Source organism: Loxodonta africana, chromosome 26 (assembly GCF_030014295.1).
Source record: "Loxodonta africana isolate mLoxAfr1 chromosome 26, mLoxAfr1.hap2, whole genome shotgun sequence".
In the NCBI taxonomy this organism is placed as follows: Eukaryota; Metazoa; Chordata; class Mammalia; order Proboscidea; family Elephantidae; genus Loxodonta; species Loxodonta africana.
Window position 1 is genome coordinate 24236889 of NC_087367.1, and position 18786 is coordinate 24255674.

At 39.7% G+C, this 18786-nt stretch overlaps 1 protein-coding gene across 1 annotated transcript in view; it reads left to right on the forward strand.

Annotated features, from left to right (window-relative positions):
* The first annotated feature begins 3860 nt into the window (after positions 1 to 3860).
* CDKL4 (cyclin dependent kinase like 4) overlaps positions 3861 to 18786 on the forward strand; it is a 51326-nt gene continuing 36400 nt past the window's right edge. Inside the window, exons 1-2 of the mRNA XM_023555301.2 lie at positions 3861 to 4726; positions 7461 to 7582. Of these exons, the coding sequence (XP_023411069.2) occupies positions 4559 to 4726; positions 7461 to 7582 (290 nt within the window). The 5' untranslated portion in view covers positions 3861 to 4558. The remainder of the gene's footprint in view (positions 4727 to 7460; positions 7583 to 18786) is intronic.

Here is an 18786-nt window from a genome sequence, read left to right on the forward strand (position 1 = left end):
TACTTCACTATTTGTATGGGAGCCCTGGTGGTGCAGTGGTTAAGAGCTACAGCTGCTAACCAAAAGGTCGGCAGTTCGAATCCATCAGCTGCTCCTTGGAAACTCTATGGGGGCAGTTCTACTCTGTTCTATAGGGTTGCTGTAAGTCAGACTCGGCTCAACAGCAATGGGTGTGGTTTTTTTGGTCCCTATTTGTATACCTCCCCCCTCGCCCCCCAGCCTAATTGCTTGGGCTAGTATTTCCAGAACAATGTTGAACAGCAGTGGTGAGAGTGGGCATCCCTGTCTTGTTCCTCATCTCAGTGGGAAAGCTCTCAGTCCTTCTCCATTGAGTATGATGTAGCTGTGGGTTTTTCATAAATGCCCTTTACTATACTGGAGAATTTTCCTTCTATTCCCATCTTGAGTGCTTTATCATGAAAGTGTGTTGCATTTGTCAAATGCCTTTTCTGTATACTTGCGTTTTGAGAAGAGGATTCACCTTTCTCTTTTACCCATCATAGCCAAAGTCCAACCCCTGGTACTTTTTTTGTAGGACTTTTATTATTAATATTTTATTAATATCAAGTGGTTTTTTGAATTGTGCTTGCTTTTGAATTAACCGAAAGTGATTAAAATTATGATCTCTGGAAGCTATCTGCCTGGGTTTTAATTCCATACTGGGTTTGCTGTGCCTCTTTTATAATAAAATAAAAATGGCTCCTACTTCATAAAATATTTGTACATATTTATATGTAATTTGCAAAGAACAATGTTGTTTAAGTGCTAGCTCAGCCATTGAAAACCCTATGGTTTTGCCCGGAGGCCCTGAGGATATTTTCTTTATCTTTAATAGTTTTATTCAGATATGGCTCAGAGTTCATTGTTCTGGGCCAGTTTTCCCAATTACCTGGTGGACCATTTCAAAATATATAAAATCAGTAACTAGTTGCTATCAGATCAGTTCCGACTTGTGACAACCCCGTGTGTAGAACTGCAGTCCGTAGGGGTTTCAATGGCTGTGATTTCTCAGAGGTAGATTGCCAGGCCTTTCTTCCAAGTCACCTCTGGGTCAGTTTGAACCACCAACCTTTCAGTTAGTACCACCAACCTTTCAGTTAGTAGCCCTTTCCTATAGACAGTGCTGTGCTCTACCAGGACATTCGGTATTTTTACGCTCAGGATATATTTTCTGAGGGAGATGGTTTTAAGTCTATCTTATGCCACTCTTTTCCTCTTCTTTCTTCTTTAAAATTTTCCCATGCCTCATCCCACCCCCATCTTTGCTTTCTGCAAAGGCTTGCAGTGGGAGCTCAAGACATATCTTTGCCAGATTTTAAGGTTTACCTTTCCGCTTAAATTCATGGAGTTCTCTGTCTTTTTGGTATGTTGAAAGCATTGGATTTTTGTCATTTTATTTGTTCTTCTGCTTGAGTTATATAACTTTGTGGAAACCAGACCAAAACCATTGCTGTCAGGTTGATTCCGACTTATAGCAACCCTATAGGACAGGGTAGAACTGCCCCATAGGGTTTCCAATGAGCAGCTGGTGGATTCAAACTGCCGACCTTTTGGTTAGCAGCCTTAAGCACTGTGCCACCAGGGCTCCAGCTTTGTGGAAGGTGTGTGGTAATAAAGATGATAATAGACAGTTGCCATTATCCTTGGCTGCCTCAAAGTTTCCCGCCATATGTATCTTGACAAGCCATTGGGTGTAATGTGAAGCTTGGGTAGGAGTAAAGGATAAGGAAAGAAAGAAGATAGGCATTTGGTTTAGAACATACCAATTTTGCAATGATTTCGTTCATTCATGTAGAGATGTTCTTCTAGCAGTTAGATCATTGGTCTGTACGTCAGGTAAGACGTTAGGAATTACTGCTTCTGAAAGCTCTGGTAGAGTCTTAATACGCTGAAAGTAGAGCCACAAATTGCTTTGTGAGATTCCCACGTCTGTCTTACTCCTGTCTGCAAACACAGCGTTACACTCAATAAACATAGAAGGGCTTTAGCAAGGAGATAATATCGAGAGGTACCAGGTAAAGAAGGAGCCCTGGTGGAACAATGGTTAAGTGCTTGGCTGCTAACCAAAAAGCTGGTGGTTCGAACTCACCCAGAGCCTCCTTGGAAGAAAGGCCTGGCAATCTGCTCCATAAAGACTACAGCCTAGGAAGCCCTGTGGGACAGTTCTTCTCTGTTACGTGGGGTAACTATGAGTCAAAATCAACTGGATGGCACCAAACGACAACAGCAACCAAGTAAAATACTGTTTTCTGGAAATTTATTTTGTTGTATTCAACAGTTTGTTTGATGTAACTGAGAGATCCAAATCTTAGTCTGACAAGCCAGTCATTATTTAATCTGTTAAAAAAGGGAAAACTCATGGCTCAATAAGAAGAAAATAACACTTAGCCTAAAACTTCATAATTGAACCTTTGGACATATTCATAGTTTCCCCCAGTAACCATAGTGTTATCAAAGAGGTTAAATTCATGAATCTACAAAGTCGTATACTAATTTTTAAAACAAATTCACACTTTTTCCAGTTCTTCTGTTCTCTACCCAGTCACCTACTACTTGCCAAAAGAAAGGCAAACACATGCATGCCTACATCTAAATACTTTTGAGAGAACAATAACTCATGGAAAAAATACACAAGTATCATTAATAGGGCATTGAGAAAACATAGATTGTGGTGGATTTTGCATGTGTTGATGGAGTGTGTAGGTTTCAGTTTTCTCCTTTGTAATAAAACTCATAGCAATCCTATAGAACAGGGTAGAACTGCCCCAAAGGGTTTCCAAGGCTGTAAATCTTTATGGAAGAAGACTGCTATATCTTTCTCCCATAGAGCAGATGGTGGGTTCAAACCTCCAGCCTTTTGGTTAGCAGTCGAACATTTAACCACTGCCAGGGTTTCTTCTCCTTTGTAGTAGCAGAGGGAATAGAATGCACTTAAAAAAAAAAAAGATATGTTAGTGGTCATTTACCCAGGTAAACAGTTTTCTCCTTTGTTTATTTTTATGGTGTCAAGTGAAAGTAGATGATTCTTTCCACGCTGATAATCTGTGAATGGAAAAGACTGAATATTAGTGAAGTACGAAAATTTTGTACTCATTTGAACTGAAACATGAGAAGTTTTAAAAGTGGTCAGAGTCTTTCATTTGACATTGTATTAATATCAAGACCTAGATAAAGCAGTTCTTTGAATTGTGCATTCTTTTGAATTAACCGAGAGGCTTTATAGTGTGGTGATTAAAATTGTAATCTTTGAATCCTGACTGCCTGGGTTCTAATTCTATACTGGATTCACTCTGCCTCTGTTTTCTTATCTGCCTAATGGAATAAAAATAGCACCTGCTGGATAGGATATTTGTGCAGATTATATATAATTTGCATAATTTAAGTACTAGCTAATACTAGTATTAGATTATATTAATAGGATTCTGCTTGGTAAATTGGGATGGAATTTTTTAGACTAATTAGGATTTTTATGTCTTTAATTCCTAAACAATTTAATTATGTTGGCTTTATTGGTCATTTAACATGTAATCGAGTCACTGCAAAATTCACAAATGGATAACACAAGACAAAATCCTAAACCCACAATTTCCATGGTAGAGTCCCTGGGTGAAGAAAGCTAAGCACTAGACTCAACTACTAGCCAAAAGGTTAGCAGTCCACACCCACCCAGAGGTACCTTGGAAGTCAGGTCTGGAGATCTGCCACCAGAAGGTCACAGCCTCGAAAACTCTATAGAGCAGCTCTGCTCTGCACACATAGGGTCGCCATGAGTCAGATTCAACTCAGTGGCAACTAACAACAACAACCAGTTTCCATGGAAACCACCATGGGTATGAAAGTATTCATTAAGTAGAGAAATTTCCCTTCTTTTTTGTGCTTCATCATTGTTTCTTTGGAGGCTAAGAATTTAAGGATATGTTCCTCCATAAAAATAAAAGCTAAGAGCAGTAAGTGATGCCCTAGAAGGATTTTGTGATTGTTGTCTTTAGTGGCTGCTTTTTTTTGTTCAGTAGCCGGCATTTTCTCTTTCCTCTCTCCACCAGGTGGAAATATAGCACTTTGTATCATTTCTTCTGACACAACTCTCGTAGTTACTGCAGTGCCGTATTCAAATGTCAAATGGGGTGAGGAGGAAAAGGCAAAGTCATATTCAAGAGGAAGAAGTGTGCCTTCAGCTGCATTTTATAGCATCACATTTTAATCATTTACTTGAGGGTAATGAAAACAATAGATTGGATAAGCTTCCTTTCTACAAATTCTTTTAATTCACTGAGATAAATGTAGATCCATTACTAGAAATAATACATGAAATCTTTGTGTCAGGTAGAATTGCATAGCACAAGACCAGACTAACAAAATAGCACCCAGATATGTTTAAATCTACTTTAAAATAATCAGTGGAAATAAACCTTTGGCATTCTTGGAAAGTTGGTTTTATATTAATATGTGAGAACGTTGTTCTTTATAACCTGACTAAGGCAAGTCAGTCTTATTTTCCAGGTGCAATATTATACTGCAAGTCAATTTTAACACAGTAATTTAAGGCACTTCAAATATAATGGAAAAGTATGAAAAACTGGCTAAGATTGGAGAAGGATCTTATGGGGTTGTATTCAAATGCCGAAACAAAACCTCTGGACAAGTAGTGGCTATTAAAAAATTTGTGGAATCTGAAGATGATCCTGTTATTAAGAAAATAGCGCTAAGAGAAATACGCATGTTGAAGGTAGGTCATCTTTACATATATGTGTGTATAAACATGGCATTGGGTGAAATACGTATGCAAAATCAAAAAGGAATTTAAAATAATGTCATTTTTTCATCGCACTTAAGTTCCTTTGTATCAGCAACTTAGGGAAATAAGTTGACCATCACTTGGGAATGTGACTGCTTTAACGCTCATCGTATTCAAATGAGTACAGCTGGAAATTGTTAAAATACTGCAGGTCTTCCACTCTGCCTGGTAAATACCCACTGCCTTAGGTGCTCCATTCCCATGGCTTACCCTCCCGCTCCTGCACTGGTCCCTCCGGACTGCCCCACCCCCAGCCCCACCATCCTGGCCCAGAGGGAGCCCAAGGGATTGCTCCAGTGCCCCAGTAGGCATCCGTATGGATTAATCCCTAATTTTTTTTTATGATGCACTGGTTCGTAAATATATTGAATAATTACACAAAGTTTTTGTAATAATTGTTTTACACAAAGGTTTTTGTAATAATTGTTTTTATTCTAATAAGATTTGACATATAAAATTCGCTATTATCTCTACTTTTCAAAATATTATTTGCAGCAGATTTCCTTAACCAATAAGTTCCAATATTTTGTTTAAAAATGCACTATGATATACACAGTTTTCAAGAATACATCCAGCGCAATAAAAATTGGGTCACTGTTATCTCTTCGCCACCAGAGGGCGCCGGTCAGCCGGACAGCGCTGGCAACAGTCCAGAGCTAAGCTGCAGGGTGTGTCTGAACCCGAGCTTTGGGTTTGTTTTATAAAAAAATATTTTTACATTCCCCCCACCACCACCCACAGCCTGCAACCAACATTAATGCTCAGGTAGTAGCTGCTGGTTTACAAGTACCCCAATGTGACAATGAGCTTTAAGGTGACGAGTAGCTAGATTTCAACTCCCCTTGGCCTCTAATGATGGCTCTCAGAATGTACATCTTTTCTGCTTTTGGTATGCTGTATGCCCTGAACATTTGCCTCCTGTGATAAATCTACCTTGCATTCCTCACATGCTCCTGTTTTCTAAATTTACTTTGCCTTTTTTCCTCTGTACTGTTTTACTTTAGGCAAACCTAAGCTAATTCATTATTTGCACAGGGGATGTAATTGCTGACCCACCCCAAGGCAGGAGGTTTGACGTTTGACCTTGGCGATGCCTCCATCTCTAGCATCTGTGAAGCCCTTACTGCCCTGGTAAGGTACAGCTTCGCTTGCTTGCTTGCTGTGATATTGCTGCAGCCCACAGCAGCTGGCTTACCAGTGTGACCTTTTTCCTCCTCTGTTTGGCTTCGTGCTCTTTTAAGCAGTGGAGCGTATTGAAGGCAAATTGTTTTGGTGCTCTGGGCCGGTTTTAATGTATGATAGATTCCCTTTTCCCAAATTGCTGAGCTGCAGGCTGATTTTTTTTGGTCAAGCCACACTTACAGATACTGAGATAGAGGCATGCTATGCGGTCGCTGTACCTAAGACTCTCTGCTGGGCCTGCAAATATTTATTGGGCTTCTTTTTTTTTTTTTACCACATACAAAACACTTTATATGGCTCTCTGGGTAAATGGTATAGGGTTTGGAAAGTTGATTTGTCTGTTATAAATAACAGGGAAGATGAGTTATAAGTAGGAGTGACCATATATCCTGGTTTATGGCCGTTGTTCCAGTGTTCCATATGGTTAGAAGCCCCTTTAAAAGTGTCCTGGTTTGTATACTATGTCGTATGGTCTCCTTAGCTCCAGGCAGGAACTGTAAGAGCTATGTGCCAGTTTGCCTGGGACAGTCCTGGCTTACACCCATTGTGTGAGCAGATGATAAATTAGATAAATTATGTAGTTAGTTAGGGATTATTTTACTTAATCACAATATTTCCTCTGGTTTGCAGTATTATACCAAGCTCCCTTGTAAAATGCTTAAGTTTGGGAATAGAATTTAACACATAAGACATGTAAGCATAAGAGAGCACAACAGAATTAAAGAACAGAGCTGAAATGTAATAGCTGTGGGGACTCCTAGAATAAGCAGTTTGCTCAGACTTAAGGGTTGGTATCGAGTATAGCTGAGAGCTAGCACCGGAGTCCAGACTGGGTTTAAATCCAGCTGATATTTACCTTAAATCCAAGGCAATATGTAAACTGAGTGGCTATTGATGATTTCGATAGTCTTCTCAATAATTCCACTTCTCTCAACTTTGTATTCAGGTTATTTTATGACTTGGATAGTTCAAGTTTCCTTAAAATGTTTGAAGCATTTTTTGGTCTAAGTGCTTGTATTTTAAGTTGTGTACTTCATTTGCTATCACCAGAGAGATTCAAGCAGTTTAGTCACCATCTGTCATGGGTAGATTGGAGCCCTGGTGGTACCGTAGTTAAGAACTTGGCTGGTAACCAACAAGTTAGCAGTTCAAATCCACCAGCTGCTCCTTGGAAACCCTTTGGAGCAGTTCTGCTCTCTTCTATTGGGTCACTATGAGTCGAAATTGATTTGACAGCAACAGGTACTTTTTTTTGAGGGGGGGTGGTTATTATGGATAGATTAATTGAATTCTGAACTTTCTTTCCACTTTAAGATTCTGTGATTCTTACTAAGTGCAGTTTCTCTTGTACGTAACTGCAATGAAATTCTCCACGAGAGATGTATTGATAAACAGGCCTTCGGTTCTGAAAATTTTCAGAGGCCTGGGGAGGAACTGCACCTGGAAACAGATCATTAAACTTTGTATTTCCATTCCTTTGCAGCAACTAAAACATCCAAACCTTGTGAACCTCATCGAGGTGTTCAGGAGAAAAAGAAAAATGCATTTAGTTTTTGAATACTGTGATCATACACTTTTAAACGAGCTGGAAAGAAACCCAAATGGGTAAGTAGTGTAGGAACTGAAATTCTGTATGGCCAGTTCTCAGATTCATTACATGTGGGATCGACTTTGGCAAATTTCAGATCCTAGCCACAGTTCTCCCTCCTAACCAGCATGCACCTGGCTAGTGTTTTCCAGTCTCAGAATGTGCTCAAAGGGCAAACGAATATGAACCTAAAGGAAATATAATTAGGAAGACAGATCTACTGCAAATATAAATCACAGTGTATTTTAAGGCTAAAAAAAAAAAAGGCTTATATATTGTCTGAATTCAGGGAATGAGCTATGGTTCAATATTAGGAAATCTATGCATATAATTCACTAAAAAGTTAAAGGAGAAAAAGTACATATGATTGATAAAATTTGAAAAGGCATACTTTCCTTTCTTGATTATTAAAATTTTTTTAAGAACTTAATAAATGAGAATTAAAAGAATACTTTCTTAATGTTAAAAAAAAAACCCTCCTCAAACCAATAGCCAATTTTATGCTCAATGGCAAAACAGTAGAGGAGCTTCCATTAAAATGAAAAACAGGACAAGAACGTTGGTGGCTGCCACTATAATGTAACCTTGTTCTGAAAGTCCTAGCCAATGTAATGTAATCAGAAAAGCAAATAGGATATATAGCTTTTAGAAATGAGATAAAATTGCCATTGTTTGCGTATAGTTGTTTTTCTACCAAATCCGAGAGTCACCTAAAGCGTCATGGAAACTAATGGAGTTCAGTGTAGTAACCATGATGCCACCGCAAATTCCAACACTATCAATAGCTTTTGCGTCAGCCAGCAGTTTGGAAAGTCTAGTAGAGAAGAATCCCATTCAAATATTAACCACAACCAAAAAGTTTAAGAGTAAAGATAAAAAGGGTTGTTCAAAATCTCTATAAAGGAAACTGTAAAACTTTATTGAGCTCTACATAACAGGTTTAATTTAACTGAGCATATTGTATTTCTGGATGGAAATATTCAATGTAAAGATACTGCCTCCTCAATTTATTTCATTATTGCACAAAATTCTAATCACAATTCCAGTGGGATTTATTTTTGAAACTTGAAAAAGTTAAACTAAATCAAGAAATTTTTTAAAAAGAGGAAAAGAAGGAATCTTAACTGCCAAATATTAAAACACATTAGAAAACTACAATAATTAAAACAGCTTTGTAATGACGCAGAAATATACAGACAGAGCAGTGAAACAGTAGAGAGACCCAGGAGCGATCCCGAGTGTATACAGACTTACAGCAACTATGCAGGTGGCAGTGGAGATCAGGGAAGAGGGGGCTCTATTCCTTGGTGGATGTAAGAGTAGCTAACATTTATGTAGCACTTCTGTGTGCTACAACATTAAAAATAAATAAATAAATAATGGAAGACAATAGAGGTGAATCCTTATTCCGTCTTGGTGGGAAAGACTTTTCTAAGCATAAAAATGAAGCAAGAAGCATCTGTGTTATTGTCGTTAGTTGCCTTTGAGTTGTAGACATTCCCTTTGGCAAAAAGTACCATAAACAAAACTAAAAGAGAAATGGCAAATCGGGCACAGTATTTGTCAGATCGAGGATTAATGTAAGTTTATATGTACATACACAGATTTTACAAATCAACTTTTTTTAAAGATGGACACCCAATTAGAAAATATATTCTTTCAAAAACAAAAAAGTTAGTGAAGTCCTGCTATACACCAGGCACTGTCCTAGGTGCTGTGGATACAGCCGTGACCAAAAAAGTCTGTCCTCATGGAGCTAACCTTCCAGTGGTCATGCAAGTGTACATCATTTAGAAAAGGTAGCAAAACGACCAGGACACCTATGAAGACATGTTTATCCTCCTTACTAGTCATTTCTCACCTATCACATTGGCAAACGTTTTTCAGAAAATCAAAATGCCCAGTATTTTCACCTGTCAGGGAGTCAGGTGCCCTCGTTCACAGCTAGAGAGTGCATAATTAGGAGGCATTTTGGCAGTGTGCATGAAAATCTCTTAAGCTGTTTTCATCTTCTGACCAAGAAATTCCATTTAGAGAAATTTATAGTAAGAAGATAATCAGATACATGCAAAAAGTTATGTATAAGAGTGTTTCACCCTTCGTTATCTATAGCACAAAAATTGGGAGTAACCGAATTGGCCAGTATAAAGAATTGGTTAAATACCTTTTGACGCACTCACACAATGGATGATACACATCAGCCTATTGAGTGGCATGCTGTAGATGAAGAATGTTCTGGGGACATGTTCATGGGATGGCGTGTGAAAAAAATGAGGTTACAAAGGAGAATGTTCAGTGAAATTGAAAATTAATTTTGAAAAAATATATAGATTAGGTAGATGGATGAGTAGATGACTGAAACATTAATGGTGGTGATTAGATTGCGGCTGGTCTTTTTTCCTTGTCTTTTATTAAAATGTTCTCAATATTCTATTGAAGGGGTACATGTATTGCTTTTAAAATATATATATTAGAAAACAGTTAAAATGGTGAATGAATTCATAGTTGAACTTTATTATGCAGGAAATAGGGTTTTGTACATTGGCTTGGAAGGACAGATGTGTTCAGAATTCCAATAACTCATTCAATAAATTAATTTATAAATTAATATACACTTTCATAAAGTTGGAAATTTACATTTACTTCATGTATTGTTCCAGGCCCTGAAAATAAAGCATACAACCCATATACCAGTTTAACTGAGCTGAACAGCTTTCTCTTCCTTATACGCATCCTAAGCCTTCCTGCCTTTACGTCTTAGTTCATACTTTTCTCTCAACCTAGAACGTTCTAGTCTTTTCTACTTTCCCTATCTCTATCATAATCTTTAAAAATGTGAAGTCCTAGATATTCTTACTGTCTCTGAGATTCCTCCCTCTGAATGGAATTGCTTCCCTCCTTGGAATCCCCATAGATTTTCATTTTTATCCCTGTTACTTGACATTTGCTACTTTATATGTTTTTATGTGCCTATTCTCTCTCTTACTAGACTGCAAATCTCTTGAGGGCAGAGTTCATATCTAATTCATGTTAATAGCTTCCTTGGTGCCCAGCATTCTTTCATTCATTCCTTCAAAAATATTTCATTGAGCACTTACGCTGGTGCGGAGACTACAAAGATATAATGGTACAATCCTGCCCTCAAGAAGCTTAAAATCTAATTAATAAACATATTCAAAGTAACAATTATAAATGGCAATACTGATTGGGTTAATGTTGATGCAGAGGATACACGGGAGAAGCAGCTCCAACATCTGCTGTTCCTGGAGAGTCAGGGAGGATTCTGCAGACGAAGCAGCATTTGGGCTGAGGCTTTGAAAGGGGGGAGGAATCGGCCAGACGGACAGTTTTGGAGAAACGCATGCCAGGGAGTGGGAACAACATAAAAAAAGGCAAAGAGCCATAAAAGAGCAAAGCATGTTCAGGCAACACCTATGTTCATTATGTGTTCAGGAACCCCAGAGATCTAACTACCCTACTTTTCCCCTTTCAAGTTTCACAAGGACATATATCAGTGCCAGTTTATGGAAGTGCTCTCAGTCAGCCCTGAGACATGGGTCTACATCCCAGCTACCACAAACTCATTCCTGACTCATGGCATCCTATGTGCTCCATAAGGCTTCCAATAGATGGTTGGTTTTTCAGAGCTGGATCACTAGACATTTCTTTTGACACACCTCTGAGCAGACTCCAACCTCCAACCTTTTGTGTAACAGCTGGGTGCTTAACTACTTGTGCCACCCAAGGATTCCTGGATTCACATACCAAACCAAAAACAAAACCCAGTGCCGTCGAGTCGATTCCGACTCATAGCGACCCTATAGGACAGAGTAAAACTGCCCCATAGAGTTTCCAGGGAGCACCATCATATTCGAGCGAGAGTTTTGCAGGATATATTATTTTTGGCTGACAACGTTTTTCTTTCAAGGTTTTGTATGTCATCCCATTGCCTTCTTGCCTGCATGGTTTCTGCCGAGTAATCAGAGTTTAGTCTTATTGTTTCCCGTTCGTATGTGACTTTTTGTTTTTCTTGAGCTGGTCTCAGGATTCTTTCTTTGTCTTTGGTTTTGGCAAGTGTGATTATGATATGTCTTGGTGTTTTTCTTTTAGGGTCTATTCTATATGGGGTTTGTTGAGCTTCTTGAATGGCTGGCTTTTTGTTTTTCATGATATGAGAGAAGTTTTCTGTCAGCAAGCTTCAATGATCCTCTCTGTGTTTTCCGTTTTCTCTCCCTGTTTTGGAACTCCGATCTTGTGCAAATTTTTGCTGTTGATTGTATCCCACATGGTTCTCAGGTTTTCTTTATTTTTCTTCATTCTTTTCTCTGATTTTTCCTCAAAGTGGTATTCAAGGATGTGTCTTCAATTTTGCTGATCCTGTCTTCCATTGTTTCAAATTTGCTCCTGAAACCTTCTATTGCACTGTCCATTGCTGAAATCTTGTTGTTTATCTTTTGGATTTTTAATTGCTGCTTTTTTATGATTTCTAGTTGTTTATGTTGACATTTTGTTCCTGTATTATTTTCCTGAATTCTTCCATTGCAATGCCTATGCTTTCCTTGATTTTTCTGTATTTTCCATGATTTTGTCTATTTTTTCCTTATTTTTGTCTGTGTTTTCCTTCATCTCTTCACTATCCCTTGGAGAGCCCTGAATATGAGACTTTTGAATTCCCTATCAGGTAGTTCCAGTGCCTTTTCTTCTACCAGAAGGTCATCTAGTGTTTTATTTGGTCGCTTACTGGAGCCATCCTGTCCTTTATATATATGTTTTGATATTGTCTGCTGCCTCTGGGATATTAAGGAATTATTTTCTTCTTTATTGATTGTAGATTTGTTTTGTCCTGCTTTTTTGTTTTATTTGCTTATGTCTGGGTAGGCGGCCTGGGTGTGTTTTGTTGCTTCTCATCTATGGGGATGATACTTCTTTCCACCTTGTGCAGGTGGGCAGGCCCAGTTGCTCAGCTATGGTACAGCAGGGCAGTTCACACGGGGGGAGAGGTGGAGATGGGTTGTTTGTGGCATGAACTTGGACCAGCAGAACAGGGCCAGGGGGCAGTGTGGGACAGGGTCCAGGAGTCCATGCTGATGCTGCTTGAGGGTGTGGCACTCAGCATACAATGCATATAGGCAGAAGGGAAGGGAGAAGATATGATGTGCAGAGCTAAGTGGGTGAGAAAAAGGGAAAGGAGAGAAACAGAAGCAAGAAAAATAGCACAAAAACAAGTAAATAAAATGGCTGTGTGGTGGGATTCAGTGGGTAGAGCAGGGAAGACTTGGGAAGGCTGTGTACTGGTGGCTCTCCAACCAAGTGGTGTGGCACAGCCCATCAAGAAAAGGCAGGGATGGCACATGGGGCTAGTTGGATGGGAGAAAGGAGAGGAAGGAAAGGAGAGGGAGAGAAGAAACAAACAAACAAAATCCAAAAAAATTTTTTAAATGGCACTGGGAGAACCAGCCATTGGGGGTGGAATGGATCCAGGCAGCAGTGAGCTGGTGTCTCTCTGGCCAAGTGACCATGGCCCACTGGAAAGCAGCGGAGGCTGCAGATAGGGAAGGCGGGTAGGACACATGTATCACTGGTTACCAGGTGCTCTGTCTCTCATTGGGAGCACCATGAAGTTACCTTCCCATACTCCCTGGGAAGTTAACGGTCCTTGGTGGCTGAGGTCCAAGGTGGTAAATCCATGCTGCGTTAGCTGGTAGGAGACCCCAACTCCGTAACTCTCCCCATTCTCTGTCAGTTTCTTATTCTGTTTGGTGCTTGATCAAATTCTTTATCCCTTCTTTTGATGCTTGTGGTTCCAGGATTGATGTTTATATCTGTTTTACTTGGTTTTTCAGGTCTTTGTTGTAGAGGGACGGCATAGTGCTTCTGTCTATAGTGCCATGTTGGCTCCACCTCCCATGCATCAGGCTCCAGGTAGTTCTATTGAAGCCAGAACTTCTAATAAGTGCATCCATATTGTTATAATCAGCCATATCTAAAATTCTGTTCCTTTCTGCTCCAATACCCATGGAATCCATTTCCACATATACTGCCCACTATAAATTAATAGAATGTTATCGTTCTTTCACTGTGTAAATCTCCTCCTCTGTTTAACTTTGGAATAGGCTCCTGGGGCATGCTGGGATCTAACTCTAGTTAAGGTTTGGAGAGAAGCCCTGAGGAGAATTGATACCATTTTGCAGGGTCACTACCTCAGATGAGATTGTTAGGGGATCCACAACAGAGCAGAACCAGCTGCATCATACAAGTTTGGGGCAACTTCTCATGAGAAGGGAAGCTTAAGGGAAAGTTGGGGTGCTCTTACTTATCTGAATATTCCCAAGCATCACATTCCAGTTCTTGAAGTGAAATTTCCTTTTCAGTTGACACATTAACCTCACATAAATTCAATCTATGTTGCTGTTTATCAAACAGTAGAGTTGTTCTATGTCCAATTTTTCAGCCAAATGAGTCCTAAATATACAAGGAATAAGGGGCTCTTTTAGGGCAGCCATAGAAATTCCTTGCTTCCTAACTGTGCTTTGAACCATGACATTAAAACCCTAATATACTGCTGAAATTAAAAGCAGCAAGCTCACCCCATATTTCTTTTACTGATTACATTGTTACATTGCCAACCAAAGCCTTGCCCTGAGCAGCACTTTACTCCACATGGCCAAGGGGGTCAATGAAATGACTGGACACCCATCTACCAGTCTTCCATCCACTAATTAGGTCTTCTGCACTCTGACTCTGTTAAATCAGATCGCCAATCCCAGATTTCCAAGGCCTTGAGTTTCTTTCCTACATCCACTTCTGGTACCTTATTATTTATCGGTCAAGTTTCAACAACAGAATTCACTCTAGCTAGTTTAAGTAAAAGGAATATATTACAGGATATTAGTTTATAAAATTTCTGAGAGTGCCAGAGAACCAAGGTTGATTGAGCATCTCTTAGGTACCAGGTCCTATTCTAGGCATTAAGGCTACAGGAATGGACAAGATAAAGTCCCTGCACCTGTGGAAGTACCATTCTGGTATAGTCTAAAAATAAAAGAAGACTTATAATTCTCTGAGGAAAAATAAAGCACAGTGAGGAATTAGAGAATGCCTTGGGAGGGGAGTAAAAGGAACAATAAATCAAAGGTTTGGAGATGTAAACAAGCATGGTATGTTCAAGGATTAATGGAAATGGAAATGAGTGTGGCTGGGGTGCAGTGCCTGTGGGGATGCAGTAGGAGATAAAGCTGGAGAGGTTAATAGGTGTGAAATCATTTAGAACTATGGTAGTCCCCCATGTGTCTGTCAGTTTGTCATACTGTGGGGGCTTACATGTTGCTGTGATGCTGTAAGCTGTGCCACTGGTATTCAGATACCAGCAGGGTCACCCATGGAGGACAGGTTTCAGCTGAGCTTCTAGACCAGGATAGACTAGGAGGAAGCACCCGGCAGTCTACTTCTGAAAAGAATTAGCTGGTGAAAACCTTATGAATAGCAGTGGAACATTGTCTGATATAGTGCCAGAAGATGAGCCCCTCAGGTTGGAAGGCACTCAAAAGATGACTGGGGAAGAGCAGCCTCCTCAAAGTAGGGTCAACCTTAATGATCTGGATGGAGTAATGTTTTCGGGACCTTCATTTGCTGATGTGGCATGACTCAAAATGAGAATAAACAGCTGCAAACGTCCATTAATAATTGGAACCTGGAATGTATGAAATATGAATCTAGGAAAACTGGAAATCAGCAAAAATGGAATGCATAAACATCAATATCCTAGGCATTAGTGAGCTGAAATGGACTGGTATTGGCCATTTTGAATTGGACAGTGATATAGTCTACTATGCAGGGAATGAGAACTTGAAGAGGAATGGTGTTGCATTCATTGTCAAAAAGAACATTTCAAGATCTATCCTGACATACAACATTGTCCGTGATAGGATAATATCCTTATGCCTCCAAGGAAGACCAATTAACACAACCATTATTCACATTTACCCATGAACCACTAAGGCCAAAGATAAAGAAATTGAAGATTTTTTACCGTCTTCTGCAGTCTGAAATTGATGGAACGTGCAATCGGGATGAATTGATAATTACTGGTGATTGGAACGTGAAAGTTGAGAACAAAGAAGAAGGTTCGGTAGTTGGAAAATATGGCCTTGGCCAGAGATCAAATGATAGAAATTTGCAAGACCAATGATTTCTTCATTGCAAATACCTTTTTTTACCAACATAAGTGGTGACTATGCACTAGACCTCACCAGATGGAATACACAGGAATCAAATAGACTACACCTGTGGAAAGAGACAATGGAAAAGCTCAATATCATCAGTCAGAACAAGGCCAGGGGCCGACTGCTGACTGTGGAACAGACCATCAATTGCTCATGTGCAAATTCAAATTGAAGCTAAGAAAAATTAGAACAAGCCCACAAGAACCAAAGTATGACCTTGATTATATCCCACCTGAATTTAGACCATCTCAAGAATAGGTTTGACATGTTGAACACTAATGACCAAAGACCAGCCGAGTTGTGGAATGACATCAAGGATATCATCTGTGAAGAAAGAAAGAGGTCATTGAAAAGACAGGAAAGAAAGAAAAGACCAAAATGAACGTCAGAAGAGACTCTGAATCTTGCTCTTGAACGTCAGGTAGCTAAAGAAAAAGGAAGAAATGATGAAGTAAAAGAGCTGAACAGGAGATTTCAAAGGGCAACCCCAGAAGACAAAGTAAAGGATTATAATGACATGCAAAGAACTGGAGATAGAAAACCAAAAGGGAAGAATATGTTCAGCATTTCTCAAGCTGAAAGAACTGAAGAAAAAATTGAAGTCTTAAGTTGCAATATTGAAGGATTCTGTGGGGGGAACATTAAATGATGCAGAAAGCATAAAAAAGAGATGGAAGGAATATGCAGAGTCACTGTAACAAAAAGAATTGGTTGACGTTCAGTCATTTCACAAGGTAGCATATGATCAGGAACTCATGGTACTGAAGGAAGAAGTCCAACCTGCACTGAAGGCATTGGTGAAAAACCAGGCTTCAGGAATTGGTGGAATACCAACTAAGATGTTTCAACAAACATATGCAGCACTGGAAGTACTCACTTGTCTGTGCCAAGAAATTTGGAAGACAGCTACCTGGCCAACCGACTGGAAGAGATCCATATTTATGCCTATTCCCAAGAAAGGTCATCCCACTGAATGCAGTAATTATTGAAAAATATCATTAATATTGCAGACAAGTGAAATTTTGCTGAAGATCATTCAAAAGGGGCTGCAGCAGTATATTGACAGGGAACTGCCAAAAATTCAAGCTGGATTCAGAAGAGGATGTGGAACCGGGGATATCATTGCTGATGTCAGATGGATCCTGGCTGAAAGCAGAGACCACCAAAAGCATGTTTACATGTGTTTTATTCAACTGTGTGGATTATAGCAAATTATGGATACCATTGCAAAGAATGGGAATTCCAGAACTCTTAATTGTGCTCACCAGGAACCTGTACGTAGGTCAAGAGTCAGTTGTTTGAACAGAACAAGGGGATACTACATGATTTAATGTCAGGAAAGGTATGCATCAGTGTTGTATCCTTTCACTGTACCTATTCAATCTGTATGCTGAGCAAATAATGGGAGAAGCTGAATTATATGAAGAAGAATCAGGACTGGAGGAAGACTCACTAAGAAGCCGCATTATGCAGATGACACAACCTTGCTGCTGAAAGTGAAGGGTCCTTGAAACACTGATGAAGGTCAAAGAGCACAGCCTTCAGTGTGGTTTACATCTCAACATAGAGAAAATTTAAAATCCTCCCAACTGGACCAATAAGCAACATCATGATAAATGGAGAAAAGATTGAAGTTGTCAACGATTTCATTGTACCTGGAGCCACAATCACCCATGGAAGCAGCAGTCAAGAAATCAAAAGATGCATTGCATTAGGCAAATCTGCTGCAAAAGACCTCTTTAAGGTGCTGAAAAGCAAAGATGTCACCTTGAAGACTAAGGTGCACCTGACCCAACCCATGATGTTTTCAGTCATTTCATATGCATGTGAAAGCTGTACAGTGAATAAGGAAGATGAAGAATTGACGCCTTTGAATTGTGGTGTTGGCGAAGAATATTGAATATACCATGGACTGCCAAAAGAACAAACAAATCTGTTTTGGAAGAAGTACAACCAGAATGCTCCTTGGAAGCAAGAATGGTGAGACTACTTCTCACATACTTTGTACATATTATCAGGAGGGTTCAGTCCCTGGAGAAGGACGTCATGCTTGAGGAAGATCCTTAACAAGATGGATTGACACAGTGGCTACAACAATGAGCTCAAGCATACCAAAGATTGTGAGGTTGGCACAGGACCGGGCAGTGTTTCATTCTGTCATACATAGGGTCGCTATGAGTCGGAACTGACTGGATGGCACCTAACAAGAACAGCAGGTCATGTGGACAGGCTTGGTTTTTGTTCTCAGAGAAGAAGGGTGTACCAAGAAAGGCTCAGTGATGATAATGAAATCAAGTTTCTCACATTAAGCTACGTGAGGAACTAAAACAGAGAGAGTGGGTCCTGATGTCAGCCTCAAGTCTTCACCTGAGCAGCTAAGAGAGCAGTCTCTGAGCAGTCCCATGGGAATCCTTTGATCACATCATCCTTGTCCCACTCTGACTTGAACTGGGATGTCTAGTTTTTGCTCTAAGGCTTTCGTTATTACTAGAACTATTTGTTTTTGCACTTGCCAAAAGTACAATACTTTTTATTTTTAATTTTTATTGTGCTTTAAGTGAAAGTTTACAAATCAAGTTGGACTCTCATACAAAATTTTATAAACACCTTTCTATATACTCCTAATTGCTCACCGCCTAATGAGACAGCACACTCCTTCCCTCCACTCTCTCTTTTCGCATCCATTCGGCCAGCTTCTGGACCCCCTACCCTCTCACCTCCCCTTCAGACAGGAGATGCCAACTTAATCTCATGTGTCTACTTGATCCAAAAAGCTCATTCTTCACCAGTATCATTGTCTATCCCATAGTCCAGTCCAATCCCTGCCTGAAGAGTTGGCTTTGGGAATGGTTCCTGTCTTGGGCTAACAGAAGGTCTGGGGACCATGACCTCTGGGGTCATTCTAGTCTAAGTCAGACCATTAAGTCTGGTCTTTTTACAAGAATTTGAGGTTTGCACCCCACTGCTCTCCTGCTCCCTCAGGGATTCTCTATTGTGTT